Here is a 24,341-nt window from a genome sequence, read left to right on the forward strand (position 1 = left end):
CATGGCATCTGCAGCGAGCAGACTACACACAGCATATGCGCAGTGCGATCGCCCACTATTGGCAGGAGAATCTGGCGGAAGGGATTGACGCTGTGACTGTGTGGGAAGCCATGAAACCCACTATGAGAAGCATTGACATTGCATGGTGCGCTGCTGCCCGTTGTACTCGGCAGGGAGGGGGATGAAATGGCGCTACGACTACTCCTACAGGCGCAGCACTCCTACGCCTCAGTGTTAATAGACGAGGCTCGTCAAGCGTGGCTGGCCACGCGGAGCAGGGTCTACCAATGGGTGGATAAGTCCTGCACCATGCTTCATAGGCTCTGTCAACAAACGCTACAACCAATCACCTTACCAGGCCTCACTGACGGGGAGGGGACCGCGATAACAGACCCTGCGACTCTTGCTGCGAGCTTTGCACACTACTATGCAGAGCAGTATGCTCCTCGGGAATGCCTCCCACCGGAAGCAATTGATAGGTTCCTCGCGGATGTTCCCCCTTGTGCAGTCTCGGACGAGGTGAGGGAGGCCCTGAACCTCCCCTTGACGGCGGAGGAACTGGGTGATGCACTAGGCCAGCTCAATGTGGGCAAAGCACCGGGACCGAGTGGATTCCCCAGTGAACTTTATAGGAAATTCCACTTGCAGCTTGGGCCACATTATAGGCGGGCATTGGAATTGGCGCGGGAGCATGGTAGCCTGCCGTCGGACTGGCGTCAGGCGGAAATTGTGGTATTCCAGAAACCAGGTAGGCCCCCCCGATCGACACGAGTCCTATCGTCCCATATCCCTGATCAACTTCGAGGCCAAATTACTACCCAAAGCACTGGCGAACCGTCTGCTCCCACATATTGCAGATCTGGTCCACCCGGATCAGGCAGGCTTTATGCCGCACCGGGCGACGCGACACAACATTAGGCGTGCACAGGCAGCGGTAGATGCTGTGGGGGCGACCGGGGATCGGGCAGCGTTGTTGCTAGCAGACATCGACAGGGCATTTGACTCGGTCAGCTGGACCTACCTCTTTGCCCTCCTGCCGCTCCTCAACTTGGGACCGGTGCTCATCTCCTACGTGAAGCTGCTGTACACGGACATCACCGCCTCGGTGCGTATTTCTGGAGCGGTCTCGGAGAAGTTCCCAATTGCCAGGGGAACCCGACAGGGATGCCCCCTATCCCCCTATCTCTTCGCACTGGCCATGGAACCATTGGCCACACGGGTACGTCTCGATGCACAGTATCGTGGCTTTGTGTGGGGGGCGGAACTCTCAGACAGAATCGCATTGGATGCAGATGATGTCCTTTTCTTTATGACTGACCTTCACCGCTCTGGCCCTCGCATACTGGATATGATGCAAGTGTTTGGCGAGGTTTCAGGACTCTTCCTCAATCCGCGCAAATCGACCCTGTGGGTGCTGGGTGACGAGCTGGAGACATACCCCTGGGCTTCGGCTTTACAGGTGGCGGTCGGTGTCTAAAATACCTGGGTGTCTTCCTGTCGGAGTCTGCCGCGGTCGCATGGGAGCGCAACGTGCTGCCGGTGTGGGATAAAGTCCAATCGGACATCAAGACCTGGTCTCGCATGCCCCTTAATATCAATGGCAGATCTGCCATCTTCAAGATGGTCGCCCTGCCACGGCTCCTCTACCAACTACAGAACCACCCGTACAGGATTGACCCGCAGTGGTTCCGTCGCGTGAACTCAGTACTTGGCCCATTTCTGTGGGCCGGGGGTGCCTCTAGAGTGGCACTGCGGACTTGCTTTCTATCCACGTACTGTGGAGGTCTGGCTACCTCTGACCTCCTGTCCTACTACCAGGCCTCTCATCTACTGGTTCTAAATGAGTGGTGGTATGGTGACCACAGCGACCCGGCATATGCGCTGGAACACTTCTTGATGGGCGATGCCACGCTACATATGCTGTTGTACTCGGCCAGGCGGCGGAGGATGCTGCCGCGGGTCACCCAGGTGGTCTTTGTGATCTGGAGACAGGCGCTGCGCCGTATGGGTTGGTGGGGCAGGCTGACAGCCGAAACTCCGCTGTGGGGTAACGGACAGCTTCCTGCACTGGCCTCCCTATCGGGGTTTGGAGGCTGGGACGCCATCGGGATTTCCTCACTCGGCCATGTCCTCACGGGGACTACCCTCAAATCGTTTCAGGATCTCAGCTCCGAATTCAATATGCCCAAGACCCAATTTTTCAAATATCTACAATTCCGCCATGCACTCGCGCCGAGTCTGGTGGGGCTGGTCCAGCTTCCCGAATTCAGCCCAGTGGAGTCCAAGCTCTTCATGGGAGACCTGGGAGATAAGAAAGTTTCCAAAATATACCAAACGCTGGTTACTCACTGCTCTTCTTCTCTCCTGTCACTGAAGGCCTCCTGGGAGACAGATGTTGGCCCGTTGGATGAGGATGACTGGAGGGAGGCCCTTGAGTCCCCCCGCGGGGCTGTCATTGCTGTGCGACTCAGGTTTATACAGTTTAAATACCTACATAGAGCATACTACACTAGGGAGAGACTGTGGAGAGTGGGCCTCATTGCCGCTCCGGAATGCTTGCGTTGTGGAACTGAAAGAGGAACGCTGCTGCATACGGTGTGGTCTTGTGTGGGTCTGACCCGATTTTGGAATGGGGTGTGGAATTGTTTGTCAGAGGTGCTGGGGTGGGACCTCCCTTGTACACCCAGACTGGGCCTCCTCCATGTCCTGGAGAATGTAGGAGGCAACATCTACAAACGCCACCTCCTGTTACTGGGTTTGGTTGTAGCTAAGCGAGATCTGGCGAGAGCCTGGAAGAGCGACCGTGCCCCCCCACTTACCGCCTGGAAGGCGGGCTTAGACTTTCTTATGGGGCTAGAATTACCTGTGTTTGAGGCCAGGGGGTGCCCCCGGAAACATTATAAGATCTGGAAGCGGTGGGCGGACTACAGGGGACTGACTTTGGAACCCCCAGTTGATATAGATGATGTGCCGCCTCCGGATGGGGACCTTGGGACCTAGGTCGATATCTGATACCTACTTTGCCTTACCTGTATATTTGGTGGAATGTGAACACGTGCACTGGGTTAGGGTGGGATAAGGGGTGGGTAGCCGGGAGAGGGAGTTGGGGTGTGTTTCTTGGGGGTCGGTGGGACATGGGACGGAGAGGGGGGTGATTTCAAGTTTAGGCCTTCGATTCATCCTGCTATATGTTTACTGTAGACAGTATCCTCCTGATTGTGGAGAACTGTACCTATGCTCTGCCTAAACTTTCAATAAAAGCAGTTGTGAAAAAAAAATAGAACAAGAAATATATTTAAAAAATATAATTTAAAAAACCTTTGAAATTCACTGAAAAAAACATAGGTTTCAGACATGTTATAGTTAGGAATTAGCATTTAAAAAACCTTTGAAATTCACATAAAAAACCATAGGTTTCAAACATGTTATAGTTAGGAATTAGCATTTAAAAATCCTTAGACATTCACTGAAAAAACCATAGGTTTTAGGGGTGTTCTAGTTAGCTGGACATTTCACTCGTACAAAACCATTGAAATTCCTCTGTTATAGTCAGTTGTACTAACTAGAACTCACGCGCCCCCAATCCACTGCTGATGATGTCACATATTACATCATTCATGACATGGTCAGTGACATCACTGATGACATCACTGATGACTCATATAAAAATGCACCTGGATCTTGTGTTGCTCTCATGATCTTTACATAATTTACTTATTCCTGTAGAACATTTGTTTTTGAATTCCTGATTACCTGATTATAGTTCTCCATAATAATTGGAGAAGGCTAATTTTGAGGGGCTTCTCTGTGTGGATTTTCTTCTAGCCTCTGTACTATGGTCTCTTACAGTCAGTCCTCATTTCTTGAGGCACCTCAATTGAAAATAAAGGTTCTAAATATGTTCAAAGCACTTTTGAAACTGTCACATTCCTTTCCATCTCTGTAAACTCCTTCTTGGGCTCCACTCTGAGCTTTGGGAAATTCTTTGTAAATGTGTAATGATCACTCCTTGTCCAAACCATATGCAGAAATGCAATGTGGAAAACAAGTCAAATTTGTCTGCTACCGGGACTCATAACTGAAAAAGCAAACTCACTACAGAAAGGGAAAACTTGCCTTAAGTTCTTTCAACCACACCAATATAGGTTCTTGATGAGCAGTAACCTAACTTTAGAGTCTACGCGTGTATCCTTGTCCACAAAAGAATAAGTAACACCACCCAGATGAGTTAACACACAACTAGACTATTGAGGGTTTTGTAGTGCTTTAACCTATAACCTGACCTAATGCCACATGCGTTTTCAGCAAATAGCCTTATAACATTATCTTGAGAACCTGGATTTCCATAGATCCGTAAACCTTATACTGAAATCCCAAAATGTAAACCGGTTCAGCAATTTGCATGAAAAATCACATTGCAATGAGGTTTTCAACACATGCCCAAACCCTATATGTTTTGTTGTTGGTATTCTGTAATGGAAGCTTGGATACTACTGCTTGAATGCGTTTTGGCGATGCTCCTAATGGTGCACCTAATGGCAGTCCTCATGGTGCATACTGTGTGATGCTCAGCTCTCATACAGCATGGTGTGGGGGTCTTTCTGAATCTTTATTTGTGCCCGGTTACATGACTCATGTGTCCTTTGGTTGAGTACAACGTTAACCATTGCACCCATTAATTAATTAATGTTTGAGCTTGTAAAGCGCACTGCTACCCGTAGGTTTCCTGGCACTGTATAACGCTGGGGAACCCGTTCTGGCTTTCCTTGTGGGATAGTCCCTGCTGGGAGTCCCCAGGGTGGAGCCAGGCATCCCCAGCGGTGATGGGGCCGTTGTGGAGATTAGGCAAGCTAATGCCCAGAGTTGCCGAGTGGGACCCCTGATTAGAGTAGGCACCGAAGCGAGAATTGTCGAGTCTGCTGACCAAGGTCCACGACCCTGCCGCGTCGGGAATTGAACCCTGGCGTCGGGAATTGAACCCTGGTCCCGGCCGACTTCTGCTCCCGGGTCTGCCGCCTCTAACCAGTGAGCCACACCACTCCACACCCTTTACCCTCCCCTACCGTGGTATTTTAAGGCTAGTGACATGAAGCTCTCTTAGTGTGTTTAATGATGACACTTAAAACATATGATTTTACTTTGGTTCCTCTTTTTGTGAATCTCCATGCAAAAGGAATGTGTTTGGTCATGGCTTTTATGGCCATATGTTGTATACCATAAAACATTTGGGCTTTTGTAGACTGTCAGTGATTCGCCCTCAAACCTACTGAATTGTGTTTCATTGCAAATGGTGAGAACCCGGAACAAAGGCTGATGTATCTTAGCCATAACTTCTTCTTCGCCACTTTTTGTTTGACTGGTGACTAAACAAAGTCAGAGCTAAAGATCTTGGAACCACACATTTTCTGTAACCACTGACTGATCCAGGACTCAGAGAAAAGTCTGTTGAGAGTGCAGTGAGATCCATACTAGAATGCCACGTAGGATGTAGCAGTGAGTGTCTGCAGAGTGTGCTACACCTTAGTGTAGATGACAGAGTTCAATGAGAGTAAGCCGAGCATGCTGCTGAGGATCATTTTCTTGCATCCCTCTGTAATCCACAGGTGTAATAACGTGAAGGCCCAAAAACCTCCAGAAGATGTGGTCGTGGAGCGGACTCTGAAGAGCATTGGAGAACATTCCTCCTTGCAAGATAAACTCTTGGAATTAAAAGGTAAACAGACATCTGATTGAAAGGGAAAGCCCAAGTATATAAGAATTATTCATGTTGAAAGCATGATACAAAAAAGACTTTATATACAGGCAAATGTTACAGCAAATGGAGGCCTTGTTCTGTGATGGTTATGTTGGAGGGTCATGTAAGCTAATCAGTGATTGTTTGCAGAAGAATAAAGAGTGAGAGAAGAGTAAATTCTGAATATAGCAAGAAGGGAGGTGGTGTAAATGGTGCTGGTCTTTGGTGATAATGAAAGGACGACTGAACAGGAAGCCACAGTGAGACTGTAATGCACGTAATCCAAAGGATGCCTGTGACAGTTCACTGTATTTGAACTGAAGATTTTGTTATGTGCTGCATCAATGTGCCACTGCATGAATGTCTATGAAAGTGTTCTGTAGTATGTATGACTGTAGCGTAGACTTCTTTGAGAGATCGCTTCGTATCTTTCTTTCTTACAAATAGAATGTGGTCTGCTGGATGCGGCATCAAGACTTGAGAACATTTACTGTATTTCCAAATTAATTGAGGCGTGTGACCCAGGAAGGAAACAGTAGTTATAAATACCTGAATATTGTAACTGAGTGAATTGTTTATTGGAGTGGATGGTAGTTAGCCACAAGAAATAAAGTCATTAACGTGCGGTCCAGACAAAGGTGTCCGGAATTTAATCCTGAGCTTAAGCTGTGATTACTATGACACACAGCAGTCAGGCTTAGCAGAAATGTGTAAAGCATTTAGGAGTACCAAAACAGTTAGAAAGTCAAAAACACAACAAAATCACATTGAAATTACAAAAAGCAAAACAGGGGAACCACAGATATGAGATTGTAAAGATTAGTTGCGTAAGGTAGCAGACTGTATACAAGAAAGTTCAAACTAAGCACCAAGTTTGTACTTGGTCTTTTAGAACTCAGAATCTTACACCGGGAAAGGCTGTAGGCTGATGAAGTTCACATTGAAGTTGAATGTGCTTGCCACAAAGATCTGCTTTTCGTGGTCCTCTGAAGGGCTGGTTAGTTACAGACAAAGGTGCAAGGACCTCACGAACAGGACTTAGGTGCTGAACTTACTCCAGCAGAGCTGATTAACAGGGTCCAGTCCTCTTCCAGTTACAACTGGTCCTTTCAGGAAAAAGGCCACTTCCAGCTTGGTGTGCCCTGTAGCCACACAAGAGGCTGACCTTAGCGTCCACTTCTTCGTCCTGGGTACAAGCGGTAAGGTTGTATGACGGAAACAATGCAACGAAGTACATTGCATGCCTCAACCGCACAATTTTTACCCCGCATTTGTTTTACAACGCATATGCTTTTACAAGGCATGCCTTTACAAAGCATTGTTTTTGGGTGTGTGTGCAGATGTGTATGTGGTAAAAACCTCGTTGTAAAGGCTATTTTTCCAAGTGGTAGTAAATTTAACCTTTTAGGTCTCCTCACATGTCTTAAACAACAGTTGTTTTGTCACAGGTCCAGTGTTCTTCAGAGGGTTCCTCTGGATACTGCATTTTATTATTTGCAGTAGTTAGTGGGGTAAAAGTTGCTAGTCCACTTATTGAATAGTTCCTATTTGCCCTGCTACTAACAATGCCACAAATGCACCTTAGTCCTAAAATCCAAAATAGGAAAAAACGTTCTCCCTTGTGCAGAGCTGTGTCCCAGCACAGAGATGTGCCCAGGGAAATGATTACCTTCCCCTTTTTTGTGGTCACTCAAAACTGGGATTGGAGGTAGCCTTCTTCCCACTAAGTTTATAGCCAACCTGGGTGGGTGAACAAAGTTTGCCTTCCCCAGGTATTACCTTACATTTACTTATGACAGGCCCTTTACAAGTTTTTTGTGTGCGTAACATATTTTTATTAGTATAATGAGCAACAGCAGGTTCGGTAACAAATATTGTAATTGTGTTATTGGTCAATACTCCAATGGTGCATCAGTGTAAGTGTTAAACATTTCCATCTTTGTCAAATCTATAATTTTTTCTGCATTTAAACTATTGTGTTTGCTTTCACAATCTTACGTGGTAAAAAACAATATGTTATAACATTTTACTGTTTAAACTATGCAACCAAGTGTGTGTGTGTGACTACCAGCTTATCCAAGGGGAGAGTAGGTGCGAGGGGGACAGGGTGGAGGGGCAAACTACCCATCCACAGAGCCTCATGCAAACAGGCCCTTTACAAGTTAATGAAGTTCCTGGATCTACCTGAGCTGGTCTTCCTGCAAGAAGAAGATAGACAGCCCCCTACATCCAGCTATTGTTTTAGCTCTGAGGGCAGTTTTCACACCTCATTATATCAAGCACTGACTGACTGACTGGATGCTGTCAGGCTAATGTAAATTTGCCCCATGGAGCTTCAGACAAGGAATAGGTAACATTCTAAAGTTGCTAGAAATTTGCTGTTATTGTTAAAAATGTATCCGATTATAAAAATTCCTAGCTTTTGTTGAAGGAAAGTTTCAATTCTGTTTAAGACTCGGATGCAAGGATTATGCTTATCTCTTCCATTTATTTCTGCCAAACAGCCTTAAACAACATATTTTATTGAAAAGACTACTTATCCCATTAGTCTTTAAAACAATACCAAATAACCATACAGTCAGTCCCATATAAACAACATCAAAGAACAGCAATTCCCCTTTCTTCGAGTGAAACATGCATCATCCCGCTTTTCTATCATTAATCTTGCTTCTGATCAGATCCTGTAGAAGAACCAGATGATATTACCTACGGCATACAAGTCGTTAATACTGGAAACAATCAATAATCTCACTGATGAATTTACCATGTGAACGGTTAGAATTGACATTATTGAACCATGTTAAAATGACATTATTGAACCAGGTTACAAACAACTTCAAGATGCCTCTGAACCCATCATACTTATCCAACTTCAAAGACTTCATCAAGTAATCGGAGGGTAATAAATGAGAATCACAATCTGGAGGGATAATCCTCGCCTCTAGGGCCCTTATTTATGAGGCCTTGCGTCAGTTTTGCGACGCCGGTGCGTCACTTTTTGTGACGCACCAGCGGCGTACAAAATGCGCCTTGTTGCGCCATATTTAAAAAGTGGCACATCTAGGTAGATGCGCCACTTTTTAAACCCCTGCGCCACATTATACCTGCGTCAGGTATAATGTATGCAGAGGGGGCGTTCCCCCGCAAAAAGCCTCGTAATAGTGACGCAGTGAAATTTATGAGATTTCACTGCGTCACTATTAGGACGGTGTTGCGTCAAAATCTTGCGCCTGCCTCACAGCAGGCGTAAGACTGACGCAAGCCCTTTCACATGGGGCTTTCCCCATGTGAAAGGACGCTTTGCTGGAGTTGCGTCACTTTTGTGACACACTCCAGCAATGCGTCACTTTTGCGCTTACAGATGCGTCAGAAATACTGACGTATCTGTAAGTCCTTGCGACATGATGCGTCATACATTAAATATGACGCATTATTGGTGTCGCAAGGAGTGCGCAGTGAAAAGTGACGCATCGCTGTTTTCAGGCAGCGATGCGTCACTTTTCATAAATGAGGCCCTATGTCTTTAGAAGAATTGAAACATTCCTCATGAAAGCTAGGAGATTTTATCTCTATGCCAGGGCCGGAGACTCAGATAATGCTAGTTAAAAGCTGGTTGACAAACAGAGAAGCCATGCCCATTATTGGTTTGAAGTAAAATGCCTTAAATGTGTAGTCTGAAGACCAGTCTGCTTCTTTGAGATTGTCTTCGAGTCGGCTCCCCAGGGAAAAGGCTTTCAAGGCCATGGCTCCCCTAGTGGAGTATGCTGCAAAATCAGAAGTATAGATGCCTACTTCATGCAGTACCCATCTCACCCAAAGGGCAATAGATGTTGCCAATACTGGCTTGAAAGGCTTCTTAATAGCGAGAAAAGTTTGGGATGCACCAGTGGTCTATATTCCTCAGTCATGGATTCGTACGCCCTGAGGTCGTGCACCACACACAGCTTTGGATGACACAGAAAAGCCAGTTGGTGAATCACCCTGGTGTTTGATTTGGTGCACTGTGCAATCGCGAAAGACACTTACTCTGAAGTGAACATACGTGCTGTGACCCCCAGGGCCCGACATCCGAAAACAGTTTGCACGATATTAGGCATAGTGGAAATGGTAATGTCCGTTACCTGCTTATAGGAAAGATATGTATTTTCCTGCCATACTTGTAGTAGTTGTAGAACCACATTCAAGTCCATACTTTGAATTAAGAGTCTTTGGTTAAGAGTCTACAGAATAAGGGATGTTCCCCACCCGGAAACTGATGGATGGGAAGATGACCCATTGAGATCCCTGATCTGTATGTATTAATCGTTCGGTAAGCCAGACCTCTGTCTACCAATTCGAACAAGAAGTGGACCACATAATCTATAGCTGCACACAGGATCCAAACCCCGCCGTAAAACCAGCGTGACCACCTCCTCCATAAGGACTTGTACCTCTTGAATGTAGAGTCTGCCCAGGCTCTTCTGATAAGGGAGGAAACTCTTGCAGAAAGGTAAGTGATTTCCCAACTTCCATGTAATCCTCAAACTCATGAGTCCCTTCCTGAACAAGTTGTTGCAAGTTGCCATGCGAGTCTGTCAGAAGCCGAGGAGTCGGGGAAGTTGGATTGGAAAATCCATAGAAAATTCCAGAAGAACTGGATCCCAAACGTATGACTTCCAAAGCGGCGTCGCCCACACCAGATCAATGCCGTGAGTTTGAGGGAAGCGCATACCCCTTCAATTGACTCCAATCCTGTAGGAAGGCATCTGCCACTTCTGCAAGGGGATCCAGCTGAAAAAAATTAGAAAGCTGGTAACTGAGCCAAGATTCAAAAAGATGTACTTGACACGTACCCCACTGAACCTTCAGGCTCTGAAGTAGAGAGGGGTCTCACATTCAGGCACTGTAGTCTGGTAGGTGCCTGGATTGCCAATCCGCAGTTCGATAAAATTTCCACGGCAGAAATTCCGCCGTGATTGACAATTTGTGAACCAGGCATTCGTTCCAGAAGTCCCTGGCCAAGTCTGCCAGAACCCTAGTCTTCCTTCCCCGTAACCATTTTATATAGCTCACAGCATAGATGTTGTTGGCGGGCAGGCTCCGAACCACGAAGGATCCGGACAGTCGCTCTTGTCAATTGATGTGTAAAGACACCTCTTGCTCTGACCAACGACCTCCTGTGGTAGTATCCTCACAACGGGTGCCCCAACCCCGCCGACTGCCGTCTGATTTGATCACCAGGTCCGGGTCGATCTGAAGATGGCCCTCTCATTTCAGTCCTGCATATGCTCGAGCCACCAGTAACGCTCAGTGCACGCTTCTGGAGAAGGAGAAATATCCTGGTTGTACGACAGGGCCTGGTAGTGTAATGGACCTGGAAAGATCACTTGGATTGAAGATGATAGGAGACCCACAACCTGAGCCAAGTGCTGTAGAGAAACTTTCTCCCTCACCAAAGTTCGGCGCAACTCTCTGCTAATCAAAAGTATCTGCTTTTGGGTAACTTGAGGCATTTGCATACCGTGTCGAACTTGAACCCTAGTACAGTCATTTGTTGTGCCTGTACAAAGTCTAACTTCAGATTGATCAAAAAAAAAACCAAGGTCTTGTAGCAGGTATTGAATCATCTTGAGTTGAGAGAGTAAGATCGATTTCTTATGGTGCATCAAAAGGATGTTGTCCAGCTACACTATACGTAGCACACCCCATGCTCGCAGCCACTCCACGACTGGCCGCAAGACTTTGGTGAAGCACTGAGGTGCCGAGGACAACCCGAACGATAGGCAAGGGAATTTGTAGACCTGATCGTCCCACTGGAACTGCAGAAACCTCCTGTGGGGAGGCGGGGAGGGTATATTGGGATGGTAAAGTAGGTTAAGCCATACCAACCAGTAGTTGGGCAACAAGACGTCTCTTGGGAGGTGAATTCCTTCCATTTTGAGATGGCAGTATACCATTCATTGATTGAAATACCACAGATGTATTACTGGTCTAAACATTTTATCCTTTTTCTCAACCAGAAAGATATTGCTCAGAAATGCGCCAGGGTGGAGAACAGATTGAACCATGGCCCTTGTGTAGTAGGTCTTGCACTTCCCTGTGTACCACCTGTACCCCTTCTCATTAGAAGACTAAATGACGGGGTCTGGAAAATTGGTGTGGAATTCTATATGAAACCCTTTCACTGTTTGGATCACTAATGCTTCCCCTGTAATGGACTCCCACTTATAGCTGAACCATTGCAGTCTCCCCCATCGCCCCCACTGGTGGGAACAAAGGGGTGTTTCTTACCTTGTGGTTCCACCTGGCACATTGCTGGCTCCTCTGAAGTTTCCTTTTCTGCCACGTCCTCTGCCACAACCTCTCTAGGGGTAGAAACCTGCAAATTTTTTATGATCTTGCTGGGCTGTGGGAGCAACCTCTAACTCTTCTGGCCTCCCAAAAATCTGCTGGCTAAAGACCATCTTGGTGGATTGTTGGGCCTTGTCCAGTGTTCAGAACCTGTTATCGAAACATGGCAACTCCTTTATGAACGGCTCACCAAAGAGGCCCCCGTTTGCCACAGGACAAGCTTTGGTGGTGGCTAGTTCACCTAGTCTGGGTTCTATTTTAATCAACAAGGAACGTCTATGCTCCATTGACAATGCATAGTTTGCATTCCCTGGGAAATATAGGCCCTCTGAGCCCACCCTGATAGGATTGTGGGATCAATCATACAGCCTGACTCCCTGGCATCTTCCCCCATGTCTAAGATTTTAGTCTGCAGACCCAGATCATCCAAGACTTTATCTTAGCAGGACCATTCCTGGTTATGAATGTCGCCATTCGTGCATCAATTTCTGGGGTGCTTGCTTCTTTATTTGCCAGGAAGGGCTGTGGGCAATCTGCTTTCAGGCAACCTCAGACCTCCTGGTCCAAGGGTTTTCTGATATGGCTGGCCACACAACGTGCCACAATTGGCACAGAGATCCAGTCCGCTGAGGGGAGATGACAAATATACTCTGGATTGAGCATGCCTGGTTTATCTGTGGAGTCCTGATCTTGAGGAACTTCCAGCCAGGGTTTTTTGGCGTCACCATCCAGTCACCAGGGCCTGGTTCATCACCGAGTCCCCATCTGGGTTATCAGTATCATCCCCAGTATTGTCTTACCAGGCTGAGAATCTTCCTGTGGCACTTGTCTGTCTAGGCATCTTTTGAGAAAGGCCTGGCACAACCTCTCGAAGACATTGGATGAGGTAGTGGTTGTGCGGGCTGTGGTATTTGGCCGAGCCTTACCATTACAGGGCCCCAATGCGCCAGTAGGGGGGTTCCCTCCAACCTTCCCTAGATGATGGTACAACTCTGTGCCTCACAGTGAACTCAGTTATGCGCTGAATTAGGGGTTCTAGAGCCGAAGAGACCACCCTTTCCAGAGATGCATCAATGGCAACAACCAATACTTTGTGGATGGGGAGTAAAGAATGTTCCTCCTCCTCGGACTCCCAATGTGCATCAAACTCACCTGCCATAATGCTTAGTTGAAAGTAGAGGTCAAGGTATTGTGAGGAAAGTAAGACCAGCTCAGTACCATATAGAGAATGTTATCTATTGAGGCCAAAACGGCCTTCAGTTACACTGCCCTGGTAATGACAGAATGCTCCGTAGATGAACCGCTATTCTGGAACAGGTAAAAAAACAAGTGAAATGACCGGGCGATCACTCGCTGCCTCCGGCGAGATCAGAAATGACTGTTTCACAGCAGAAAGAGAACAAGCATTTTCAATGCAATAGGTCTCGCATTTACGCATGTTTGAGCTATTGGCATTGTAAATGACAATGTCTTTTTTTTAGGATTTGGTTTTTAAAACATAAACCAAAGGCATTGTCATTTACAATGCTAATAGCTTAAAATTGTGTAAATGTGAGACCTATTGCATTGTAAATGCTTTTTCTTCTTTTGGCAGTGGTCGGGTAGTTATCTTTGAGTCTGGCATGACACTGGTACACTTACCTTTAACAAAGTCAGTTTGAGAAATCAAACTTGGTTTCACGATCTCAAACTTTCCAGGGAAAACCCTTGAAATATAATCCGGATTTGTTTCCGGTCCATGGAAGAACTGGGATGGCAGTTCTGGCTGGAATGTTCTCATGGGGAGCAGGGTCAAGACTCATTTGCATATGGCTGGGTTTAAACTGGAATGGCATGGGGAGCAAAACAAACGATGGATTTAGGCCCAGATCTCTGTACCTGGGTGAATTTTTGACATTGTTCAAAATTCTGTCCATCACTTGTTCTTTTTGCATTTGTCACCCCGGGTGGGAACGGTAATGCCCAGCCATGCTCGCCATCCCACTAGAGTCAAGCTAACCTTGCTGATGAGGGTGAAACCAGTACCGGGATGCTCGTTTCTGGTCCACGGAGGACCTGGCCAGGCAGTTCGGGTTGGACTGGTCCATGGGGAGCAGGGTCAAGACTGATTTGCATATGGCTGGGCTTAAACTAGAATGGCATGGGGAGCAAAACAAAATTGATTTAGGCCCAGATCTCTGTACTGAGGTGTATGTTTGACATTGTTCAACATTCTGTCTATCAATTGTTCTTTTTGCAACCTCTAACTTAAACATGGCACTGGATTCCACTAGCGTTAGATCCCCTCTTTCAATGAATTGCCCACAACACATGCAGGTAGTCAATCAAACCCTTACTTGGTTAGATACTCACTTTCTTCTACTTGTTATGTTATGTTATGTTATTAACTTTTTGTATAGCGCGCAGATGCCGCAGCCAAGAGGCGTCCCGGCGCTTTTGGAGATAGAAGACATAACACAACATTGATGACCAAGCACAGTGCTATACAGCAGAGAATAAATGGGTTTTTAATTGTTTCCTGAACTGAGACAAGTCGTGGATGGAACGAAGTGAAGCAGGCAAAGAGTTCCATAGAGTAGCCGCCATCACCGAAAAAGAGCGTCCACCCATTCTGGACTTTTTAAAACGAGGAACAATGGCCAAATTAGACCCTGCTGACCGAAGAGTTCTTGCGGGGACATAGTGGAGGATGGTCTGGGAGAGAATGGGGGGGGAGGCCAAGTTAAGAATTTTAAAAGTGAGGCACAAAGCCTTGAACTTAATTCTTTGGCCAACTGGGAGCCAGTGAAGGTCACGGATAGTACTACGAGCTGAAACAAATTTGGGGAGGCCGACCAGCATCCTAGCCGCCGAATTTTGTACCCGCTGAAGACGGGCAAGCTCAGCTTGGTTAACACCCAGAAACAGAGAACTGGCATAGTCCAATCTGGTCAACACCAGAGCTTGGACTATGATCTGCCTGGTGTCCGCGTCAAAAAATTTAAAAATAGGCCGTAGGCTTTGTAGAGCGCCGAAGCAGGTTCCTGCAACACGTTTAGTGTGGGGGATAAAAGACAATTGATTGTCGAGCCAGACGCCCAAATTTCTGACTTCGGTTACAGGAGTAGGAACAGGACCCAATTCAGAAGGCCACCATTGGTCTCCCCAGAGCTCACAGTCTCTGCCGAAGAGAATAACCTCCGTCTTGGTGGCATTAAGTTGTAGGCGATTGTTCGCCATCCAGCCGGCGACCGCTTTGAGGGCTGCCTGAAAGGTGGAGGCGTTCAACAAACATAATGCTGCAGATACGAGTGTGAACTACAAGGTGTGTGACCCTGCTTAAATGCATCTCCATGTCTATCACATCATATATTGCCAGATCCCCTGAAGTGCCTTGAATTGTTTGTGCAACAACAAATCCATGCTTTAGTCGGTAGATTTACATTAACCGTGGCATAGAGAAGTGCCATGGAAAAAACATAACGTGTGATATAACACATGTCATGTTCAAAAGTATAAGATCCAATATTATACAGCCACTGGACCTTTCAGGAGGTACTGATGGTTCTTTATCAATAATGGTATATGGCTTAGCCATGTGCCTTTACCTCTTGTGAATGTCAATGGCTGGTCTTACCGTGGGTCGGTGGTTTGGTGAGAACATCATGGGTCCCTTGCCTTGTGTTTGGAGAGAAATAATCTTGCGTGTTTCAGCCACGGTTATTCTCTTGATAAAACTTTAAAGTGACTGGGAGAATGGGGCCTTCACATGGACCAGATCTCGAATGAGAAAAACAGCAAGTGAAACTCCAAACTAAAAGTCTCAAGAGGATAGCTGAAGTTTATTAGCCCTACATAAACCCAGAAGTATGAGACAAGGAGTCTCAGGAACCAGCCATAGACAACATAGGGTGGAAGGAGCCATGGGAGCCCTCAAAGATTTGGGTAAGTTGTGACACGAGTAAACATGGGAAGGCCTACGTAAGAGAAGAGGGTGTGGCACTATTTATGCACCAGGGATGCCCCTACCACACTGCCTGCTAATGCCAGCAACACAAGAATCTAAGGCCTGCTCACAGATGGACAAATTTGGTATTGTGGGATGGGGTGATCTATAGTAGCATTTCAGTGGAGTGCCCTTGCCGCAAACCCTGGGCATATTGCTGGAACAGCCTGCAAGGGACCCGTTGATCGATGGACCCGGGATTCCCATCTGAGCAACTATCATTACTGCCACAAAATGCATTACTCAATAACTTCTCTACCAGACATCTAGTCTCAAGGCTCCCACGGGAGGCGCTAGAGGCACTGCCGGACACTGCACAGACAGCGAGGACTGAGTGGGAAACAGACATCGGTATGGAAATCACTCAGAGAACATAGAAATTCTGCTGCACTTAAACAAACCTGGCATCTGAAGCAGGTATCATACACTTTAAATGCCTCAGCAGGGCATGTTACACCCTAAAGACCCTGCACTGTTTTGTGCTCCCTGCAACCTTGGAGTGCGTGCGACGCGGAGCACCTGAGGCAACCTTCCTGCATCGAAAGAAGACAAAACCGGCCCAATAGTGGAGGACATATAGACAGGACGTGGCTTATGCGGTAGGAAAATTGCTGAGACCCGCGTAATGCAAAGGAAAGTCACTGGCAGAAACTTAGCCTGATAATGAACTCCCACCATAAGGCTGGTGGTATAGGCGCATGACCTCTTGCCGATCCCCTCTATAATAAACTGCTTGAATATCGTCAATGTGCCCGTATGCTGTCTTGAGCCTATTAGTGGTTAATGTTTACTGATATGTAAGCTGAACGAAAAAAAATGCTAAATTCAAAAATGTTGTGACATAAGTAGCAAGTTAGCGTGTACCTTATCATAACAGTCAGCCTACATCAGAAAGTTGATGAACTCTCATTTACACATGCCCATAGAAAAACCAAGCCGTGAGCGAAACCAAAACCTTCCGTGGGGCGGGACTTCCGTCTTCAGAAGCCCGCGCACGCGCCCACGGAGAGAAGCAGTGCTGGTGACGTGGGGCTCCCATGCCCGAAGGAGAGCCCCGCGGTGGCGGCTGAAGTCTGGAGTGGCGGTAAGTGGGCCATACTTGTGGGGGGGTGGGGTGCGCTTGTGTATGTGTGTGTGTGTGTACGCGCTCATGTGTGCGGCGGGGGGGCTCTGTATATATGTGTGTGTGCGTGTGTGTAGGTGCGCTCGTGTGTGTGTGTGTGCAGCGGGGGTGGGCGGGGGTCTCTGTATGTGTGTATGCGTGCGCGTGTGCAGGTGCGCTCGTGTGTGTCTCTGTTTGTGCGCATGCGTGCAGGGGGAGGTGTGGCTGTGTGGCAGCTTTCCAGGAGAGGAGACAGGAGCTGGCCACAGCGAGCGCGTTCACGTGCGCGCGGCCCGTTCAATTCCGAGCACGCCTGCTCCTGTCCCCTCTCCTGGAAAAAAGACACGCTGACAATAGGTCTCGGCGAGACCGCGGTTACGCGAGACCTAAAAAGTCAGACGTGCCTGATGCACCCTGAGGAATGTCGGGAATGCAAGGGAGGGGCTCCAACTCCTCTGCAAAGATGCCCATGTGCCACACCAGTCTCCCTGGCGAGACCTGGTATCGTTGTACTGCCTACCACAGCTTACTAGCCCTGTGCTGCCTTGCTCGCTGCTCCGCTTTCAGCATTTACTCCATTAGCTCATTAGCCTCGCTGCTCCGCTATCATTATTTTCTGTATTCAGCTTATTTGCACTGTGCTGCCTTACTCGCTGCTCCGCTTTCAGCATTTGTTTCATTAGCTCATTAGCCTCGCTGCTCCGCTATCATTATTTTCTGTATTCAGCTTATTTGCACTGTGCTGCCTTACTCGCTGCTCCGCTTTCAGCATTTGTTTCATTAGCTCATTAGCCTCGCTGCTCCGCTATCACCAATTGTCTTCAGCTGATTAACATTGTGCTGCCTTGCTCGCTGCTCCGCTTGTTCTTTAATTTAAAATTGGCCAGTATCAGTTTAAACTGTTATCCCCTGCTCGCTGCTCCGCTCTACCTGCGCAGAACCTTTCACACTTAGCGCGATCACCCCCGGCGCTGTTCTCTGCCCTCCCCTCCGCTGCCATTTTGGATGTTGTTGTTTGTGTAGGGTCAGCGTCCTCGTGAGCCCGCCCCGCCTCCCAGCTGAGCCGCCCTCCCACTGACGATATACAGCGCTTCCATACCTGAAAGCGCTGTGATCTCCTCTCCACCGCCGTGCTGAGTGGTCGCTCCCCAGTCTCCCTGGCGAGACCTGGTATCGTTGTACTGCCTACCACAGCTTACTAGCCCTGTGCTGCCTTGCTCGCTGCTCCGCTTTCAGCATTTACTCCATTAGCTCATTAGCCTCGCTGCTCCGCTATCATTATTTTCTGTATTCAGCTTATTTGCACTGTGCTGCCTTACTCGCTGCTCCGCTTTCAGCATTTGTTTCATTAGCTCATTAGCCTCGCTGCTCCGCTATCATTATTTTCTGTATTCAGCTTATTTGCACTGTGCTGCCTTACTCGCTGCTCCGCTTTCAGCATTTGTTTCATTAGCTCATTAGCCCCGCTGCTCCGCTATCACCAATTGTCTTCAGCTGATTAACATTGTGCTGCCTTGCTCGCTGCTCCGCTTGTTCTTTAATTAAAAATTGGCCAGTATCAGTTTAAACTGTTATCCCCTGCTCGCTGCTCCGCTCTACCTGCGCAGAACCTTCCACACTTAGCGCGATCACCCCCGGCGCTGTTCTCTGCCCTCCCCTCCGCTGCCATTTTGGATGTTGTTGTTTGTGTAGGGTCAGCGTCCTCGTGAGCCCGCCCCGCCTCCCAGCTGAGCCGCCCTCGCCCCTCCCCCCCCTCTCCATCCATATATGACAGTAGCCCATGCGCGCAGCGTCCACGCGCAGCGACCACGCCCAACCCGCGCCGAAGGTGCGCCAAAGGTAAGCCCGTCTACGCCCGACCGCGCCTGGACCGAGCCCAGTGCCAGACCCCCTGGCCCTTGCACCCCCCACCCCTCCCGAATCACTTACGATGCCACCACCCTCCTAGCCCTTAACCCCGGCCGCTCCCCCAACTGCATCCAAGCTGCTCCTGGACAAACCCACGGACCTTTCTCATGCAACTCCTGCAAATTCAACGGCACCGTCCACAACTCCGCTACGATCACACCACAGATATCCGACCCCAACAACCTACAATGCATCTTGCTCAACACCCGTTCGGTCCACAGGCACGCCATTGACCTATGGAATCTACTAGACACCATCTCTCCGGACGTCGCCTTCCTAACAGAAACATGGATGAACGCCTCTTCCGCCCCAGACATCACCATTGCCATCCCTGAAGATTATAAGATCATACGCAAGGACCGTACTGGCCACACAGGAGGAGGAATCGCTATCGTCCATAAGAAATCAATCCGCATCTCAACCAGCTCAGACATCAATCTCGCCAACTCCGAACACCTCCACTTCCAGATCCACATCGACCCCAAGACCACACTCAGAGGCACCCTCCTTTACAGACCCCCAGGACCCCGCGCTCAATTTAGTGAGGACAGCACGGACTTCATCACTCCACACGCGCTCCCCTCCAAAGATTACATCCTTCTGGGAGACCTCAACTTTCACCTTGAAAAGCACAACGACCGCAACTCCACCACCCTTTTGGACAACCTCGCCAACCTCGGACTTAAACAACTTGTCACTTCCCCCACCCACATCGCAGGTCATACTCTCGACCTTATCTTCACCTCCAGTAATCATGTCTCCTTCAGTCACACCACGAATCTCCTTTGGACTGACCACAGCTGCGTTCACTTTACCTACAACAAGCCCAAACCCAACAACCACCCCCAACCAACTCTGCAAAGAAACTGGAACAAAATCACCATCGACCAGATCTCCTCATCGCTTCTTCTAAACCCCCCAGCCCACTCCTCAAACCCCGACCAAGCCGCCACCAACCTCACCATATGGTTATCCAACAGCGCCAACGTCCTAGCACCACTGAAAAAACGACAAAACAAACTCGGCAGCAAGAAGGCCTCCTGGTTCAACGATGATCTTAAGAAATCCAAGAAACTCTGCCGCTCCCTTGAGAAGGCCTGGAAAAAAGATCCAACCACCAGCACCAAGGAAGCCTTTAAAAACGCCACCCGCCTACACCACCAACTGATCCGAAAAGCCAAGAAAGCCGCTTTCAAGGAACGACTAGATAACAACGCCCACAACAGCAAAGAACTATTCAATATCGTCAAGGAATTCACCAATCCCACGGCCAACTCCAACGACATCACCCCCTCCCAAGCCCTCTGCGTCTCCCTAGCCTCATTCTTCCACAACAAAATCGCAGACATCCACAACAGCTTCGACAACCAACCCGTAGACCATCCCACCCAACCCCTAGCAGGCCCCCCACCTCCCTTGAACACCCTCAACGACTGGAACCCAATCTCCACTGAGGACACCATCCGCCTGATGAACTCCATCCACTCAGGATCCCCAACTGACCCTTGCCCTCACCACATCTTCAACAAAGCAGACTCCATCATAGCACCACACCTCCGAGATGTCATCAACTGCTCCTTCAACTCCGCCACCTTCCCGGAAAGCTGGAAACATGCGAACTCAGCGCCCTCCTGAACAAACCCACAGCTGACCCCACCGAACTCAAAAACTACCGCCCTATCTCGCTCCTTCCATTCCCAGCCAAAGTCATTGAGAAAGCGGTCAACAACCAGCTAGCCGCCTTCCTTGAAACAAACAAATCCCTCGACTCCTCACAATCCGGCTTCCGAGCCAAACACAGCACTGAAACCGCCCTCATCGCAGCAACAGACGACATTCGAACTCTCCTGGATAATGGAGACACAGTCGCCCTCATCCTCCTTGACCTCTCCGCAGCCTTCGACACAGTCTGCCATAGCACCCTTCTACAGCGCCTCAAAAACATCGGAATACAAGGAAAAGCACTGGAATGGATCACCTCGTTCCTCACCGGAAGAACCCAGAGAGTCCGCCTCCCACCATTCATCTCAGAGGCCACTGAAGTCATCTGCGGCGTACCCCAAGGATCCTCACTCAGTCCCACCCTCTTCAACGTATACATGAGCCCCCTCGCGGCCATCGCACACCAACACAACCTCAACATCATCTCCTACGCGGATGACACTCAACTGATCCTTTCACTCACCAACGACCCTAGCACCGCCAAGACTAACCTACACAAAGGAATGAGAGAAGTGGCCGAATGGATGAAACACAGTCGTCTGAAGCTGAACTCAGATAAAACGGAAGTCCTTATCTTAGGCACCTCCCCCTCTGCCTGGGACGACTCTTGGTGGCCAGAAGCCCTTGGAAAAGCACCCATCCCGACGGACCACGCACGTAACTTGGGCGTCATCCTGGATTCCTCACTTTCAATGAATAGACAAGTCAACGCCGTCTCTTCATCCTGCTTCAACATTCTTCGCATGCTCAAAAAAACATTTTGTTGGATCCCCACCGAAACTAGGAAAACGGTCACCCACGCGCTGGTCACGAGCCGACTGGACTACGGAAACACCCTCTACGCCGGTACTACCGCTAAACTCCAGAAAAAACTCCAACGAATCCAGAACGCTTCAGCCAGGCTCATATTAGACATCCCGCGCAAAGAACACATCTCTGGTCACCTGAAAAACCTCCACTGGCTCCCCGTCAATAAGAGGATCACTTTCCGGCTCCTAACCCACGCACACAAAGCACTCTACGAAATCGGACCAGAATGCCTCAACACACGACTGTCCTTCTACACCCCCTCACGCCAGCTACGATCATCCAACCAAGCCCTGGCCACTGTACCTCGCATCAACAAAACCACCATGGGAGGTAGATCCTTTTCCTACCTAGCAGCTAAAACCTGGAACTCACTTCCCACTCACCTACGCCTTACTCAGAACCACCTAGCATTCAGAAAGCAACTTAAAACATGGATATTTGACCAGTAATTCCCCACCCCTCTTCAAGCGCCTTGAGACCCTATGGGTATGTAGCGCGCTATATAAATTCTCTGACTTGACTTGACTTGACCGTGCATCTTCTGTGAGACGCGCTGCCACGTGTGTGTATGTGAGGATGGAGAGCCTAGCAGAAGAGCCCTGCCCTGTGTCGCTCTCGCTGGGAGTATCAGGTGTGAAGCCCGCTCTTTGCAGAAATCCGACTTCCCTGCCACCGCGCGAGGGCTGGTGTGCGTAATGAACGAAGGTATTAACCCTCACCGTGGTGTTAGGCCACCACAGTGCCTTCCCCTAAAATGCAAGCAACAGCACATCTATTATATATAGTCTAAGCACCACATAACTGCAAAATACAGCACTACCACTATGACTGCCACAAAGACCCATATAGGCAACATTAAAGAAAAGCATGTATATGGCTGCTGAGCTGCGAAGAAAGAGGAAGTGCTGTTCCTTTATGTTGCTTATATGGGACTGGCTCATGGGGTATGACGTCTTTTCAATAAAAATATGTGGTTTAAGGCTGCTGAGCGGAAATGCATGGGAAAGATCAGCATAAACTAAGCCTCCGGCCCTGACATAGCATCGTAAATTCAAGAAGGGAAAAGAGACTACACTAAATCTGTACATAGAGGTGGAAATTTATTAGCTTGATCTCACAATATAAGAGAAAATATAGAGCTCTGCTAAAATGGAAGAGAAAGTCAAATAAATGGCACGTAATAATAATCGAGCAGATACAATGGAGAGAGGTCTTACGTTAAGTCCAGTACAAGTAGGGCAATGTCACAAATTATTAGTGTATGTTTTTGTGAAGGAATTGCTGTGAGTGAACAATATAGTTTCAATGTGCCATACTGTTTCATTGCATATTTTCGATTCCTCTAAGAAGATATCAGGACTTGGGAAACAGGACGAGTGAAGATTGGCTCTGGTCTTCGAGTTGTTGAGATTCCATATGGCATTTTGTAGCATTTATGCAACCTTTTTAAACTTGTTGAAGAAACCACTCACTCGTGGTCCTTTAGCTGTATTTTTGTTGTTTTTCCAGAGTCATTCAGGTGGGGTACAATAAAGTCTCCTGTTTTCCATCTGTACTGTTTTAGCGGGTCTTTGACCACAATGATTTCCCACATAATGAGATCTGAATGGGATCTTCTTTCTATTCCTAGTCAATTTTTATTACTTTTTTTATTTACTCCAGTAGAACTATTAATAGTATATGGCAGATCATTTTTACACAGCTACTTTTCGTGAAATAATGTAGTGTGTTTACTGAAATAACATGCTTGAGGTGGCCACGTAGTATTTTGAAAGCAGGTAAAATCGAGATGCATACTTCTGCTGTGCTGCTCTGTAGAAAAGCTGTGCACTGCTACATTTCATCACATGGCTCCATGCTGGCACTGTACCACCCTGGAAGTGACAGCAGATGTGCATATAAACGCCACCAGTTTGCACTGACGTCAGTTCCCTTATTTCCTCGCCTTTCAATTCAGATTCGGAGCTCTACTTCTTGACCACTCCTAAAACTAAATCCAGTGTCAACAGAGCTGTTACCCCTTCCTAAAGCTACTGCAGGCCAATATACTCCTGCCGTCTGCGGCATGGCCAGCAAGATATTGCCAACGGCCGTTGAAGACCTGAAGACATTAGCTCAGTCAATTCAGAATGGGCAAGATGCGGCCGAATACATGATTCTTGCTGGCCTTAATACTATTGATTGTCAACACCAGCACTTATGACAGCTGTCACATCGCGCAACAAAGACACTCCACACAATTCTGCTCATAGCATAAAAGGTCACTTTTATTATTAGGACAGCCAAAGACAGACTCCGCACTTAACGTTTTATTGAAAACACAAAACTTGTACATTTTCCAAAATCTTTCCCCCAGCTGTTTTTCCATTCCCCAATGATTTCCATTATTTTGCCAAAACCCCAAAACCGTTTTAATACCAACCAAAGTTTTCCTTCCAACTTTTCTTTCCCTTATTCACCTAACCCTCCCCCCACCCCCCAGAGAGAAAGGATATATCCGCTCGAGACAATCCTAAACCCCAAAACACGCCACCCAGGAAAACCCCAAGAGTTTTCCTGCCCCACCCAACCTCTGCAATAAAAGGACAACATTTAAACTTGTGTATTAGAACACCACAAATCACCCCCCGCAACTTTGCCAGCACATCACGCAGTTCCATTAAATAATAAGATTGGCCCATCTGCGACAGGTGCACCCCATCGTACCTGAACAGATGAAGCATCTCACTTGAAAAATGTTCATGCACCAA

The 24,341-nt window shown here is 47.9% G+C and overlaps 1 protein-coding gene across 3 annotated transcripts in view; it reads left to right on the forward strand.

Moving 5' to 3' along the window:
• Positions 1 to 24,341, forward strand: part of LOC147717719 (E3 ubiquitin-protein ligase TRIM39-like) — a 141,896-nt gene that overhangs the window by 84,005 nt on the left and 33,550 nt on the right. For all 3 annotated transcript variants that reach the window (XM_086924501.1, XM_086924499.1, XM_086924498.1), the window contains one exon: positions 5,604 to 5,713. In XM_086924501.1, coding sequence (XP_086780627.1) covers positions 5,604 to 5,713 — 110 coding nt within the window. The remainder of the gene's footprint in view (positions 1 to 5,603; positions 5,714 to 24,341) is intronic.

Source organism: Lissotriton vulgaris, chromosome 5, assembly GCF_964263255.1.
Source record: "Lissotriton vulgaris chromosome 5, aLisVul1.2, whole genome shotgun sequence".
NCBI lineage: Eukaryota > Metazoa > Chordata > Amphibia > Caudata > Salamandridae > Lissotriton > Lissotriton vulgaris.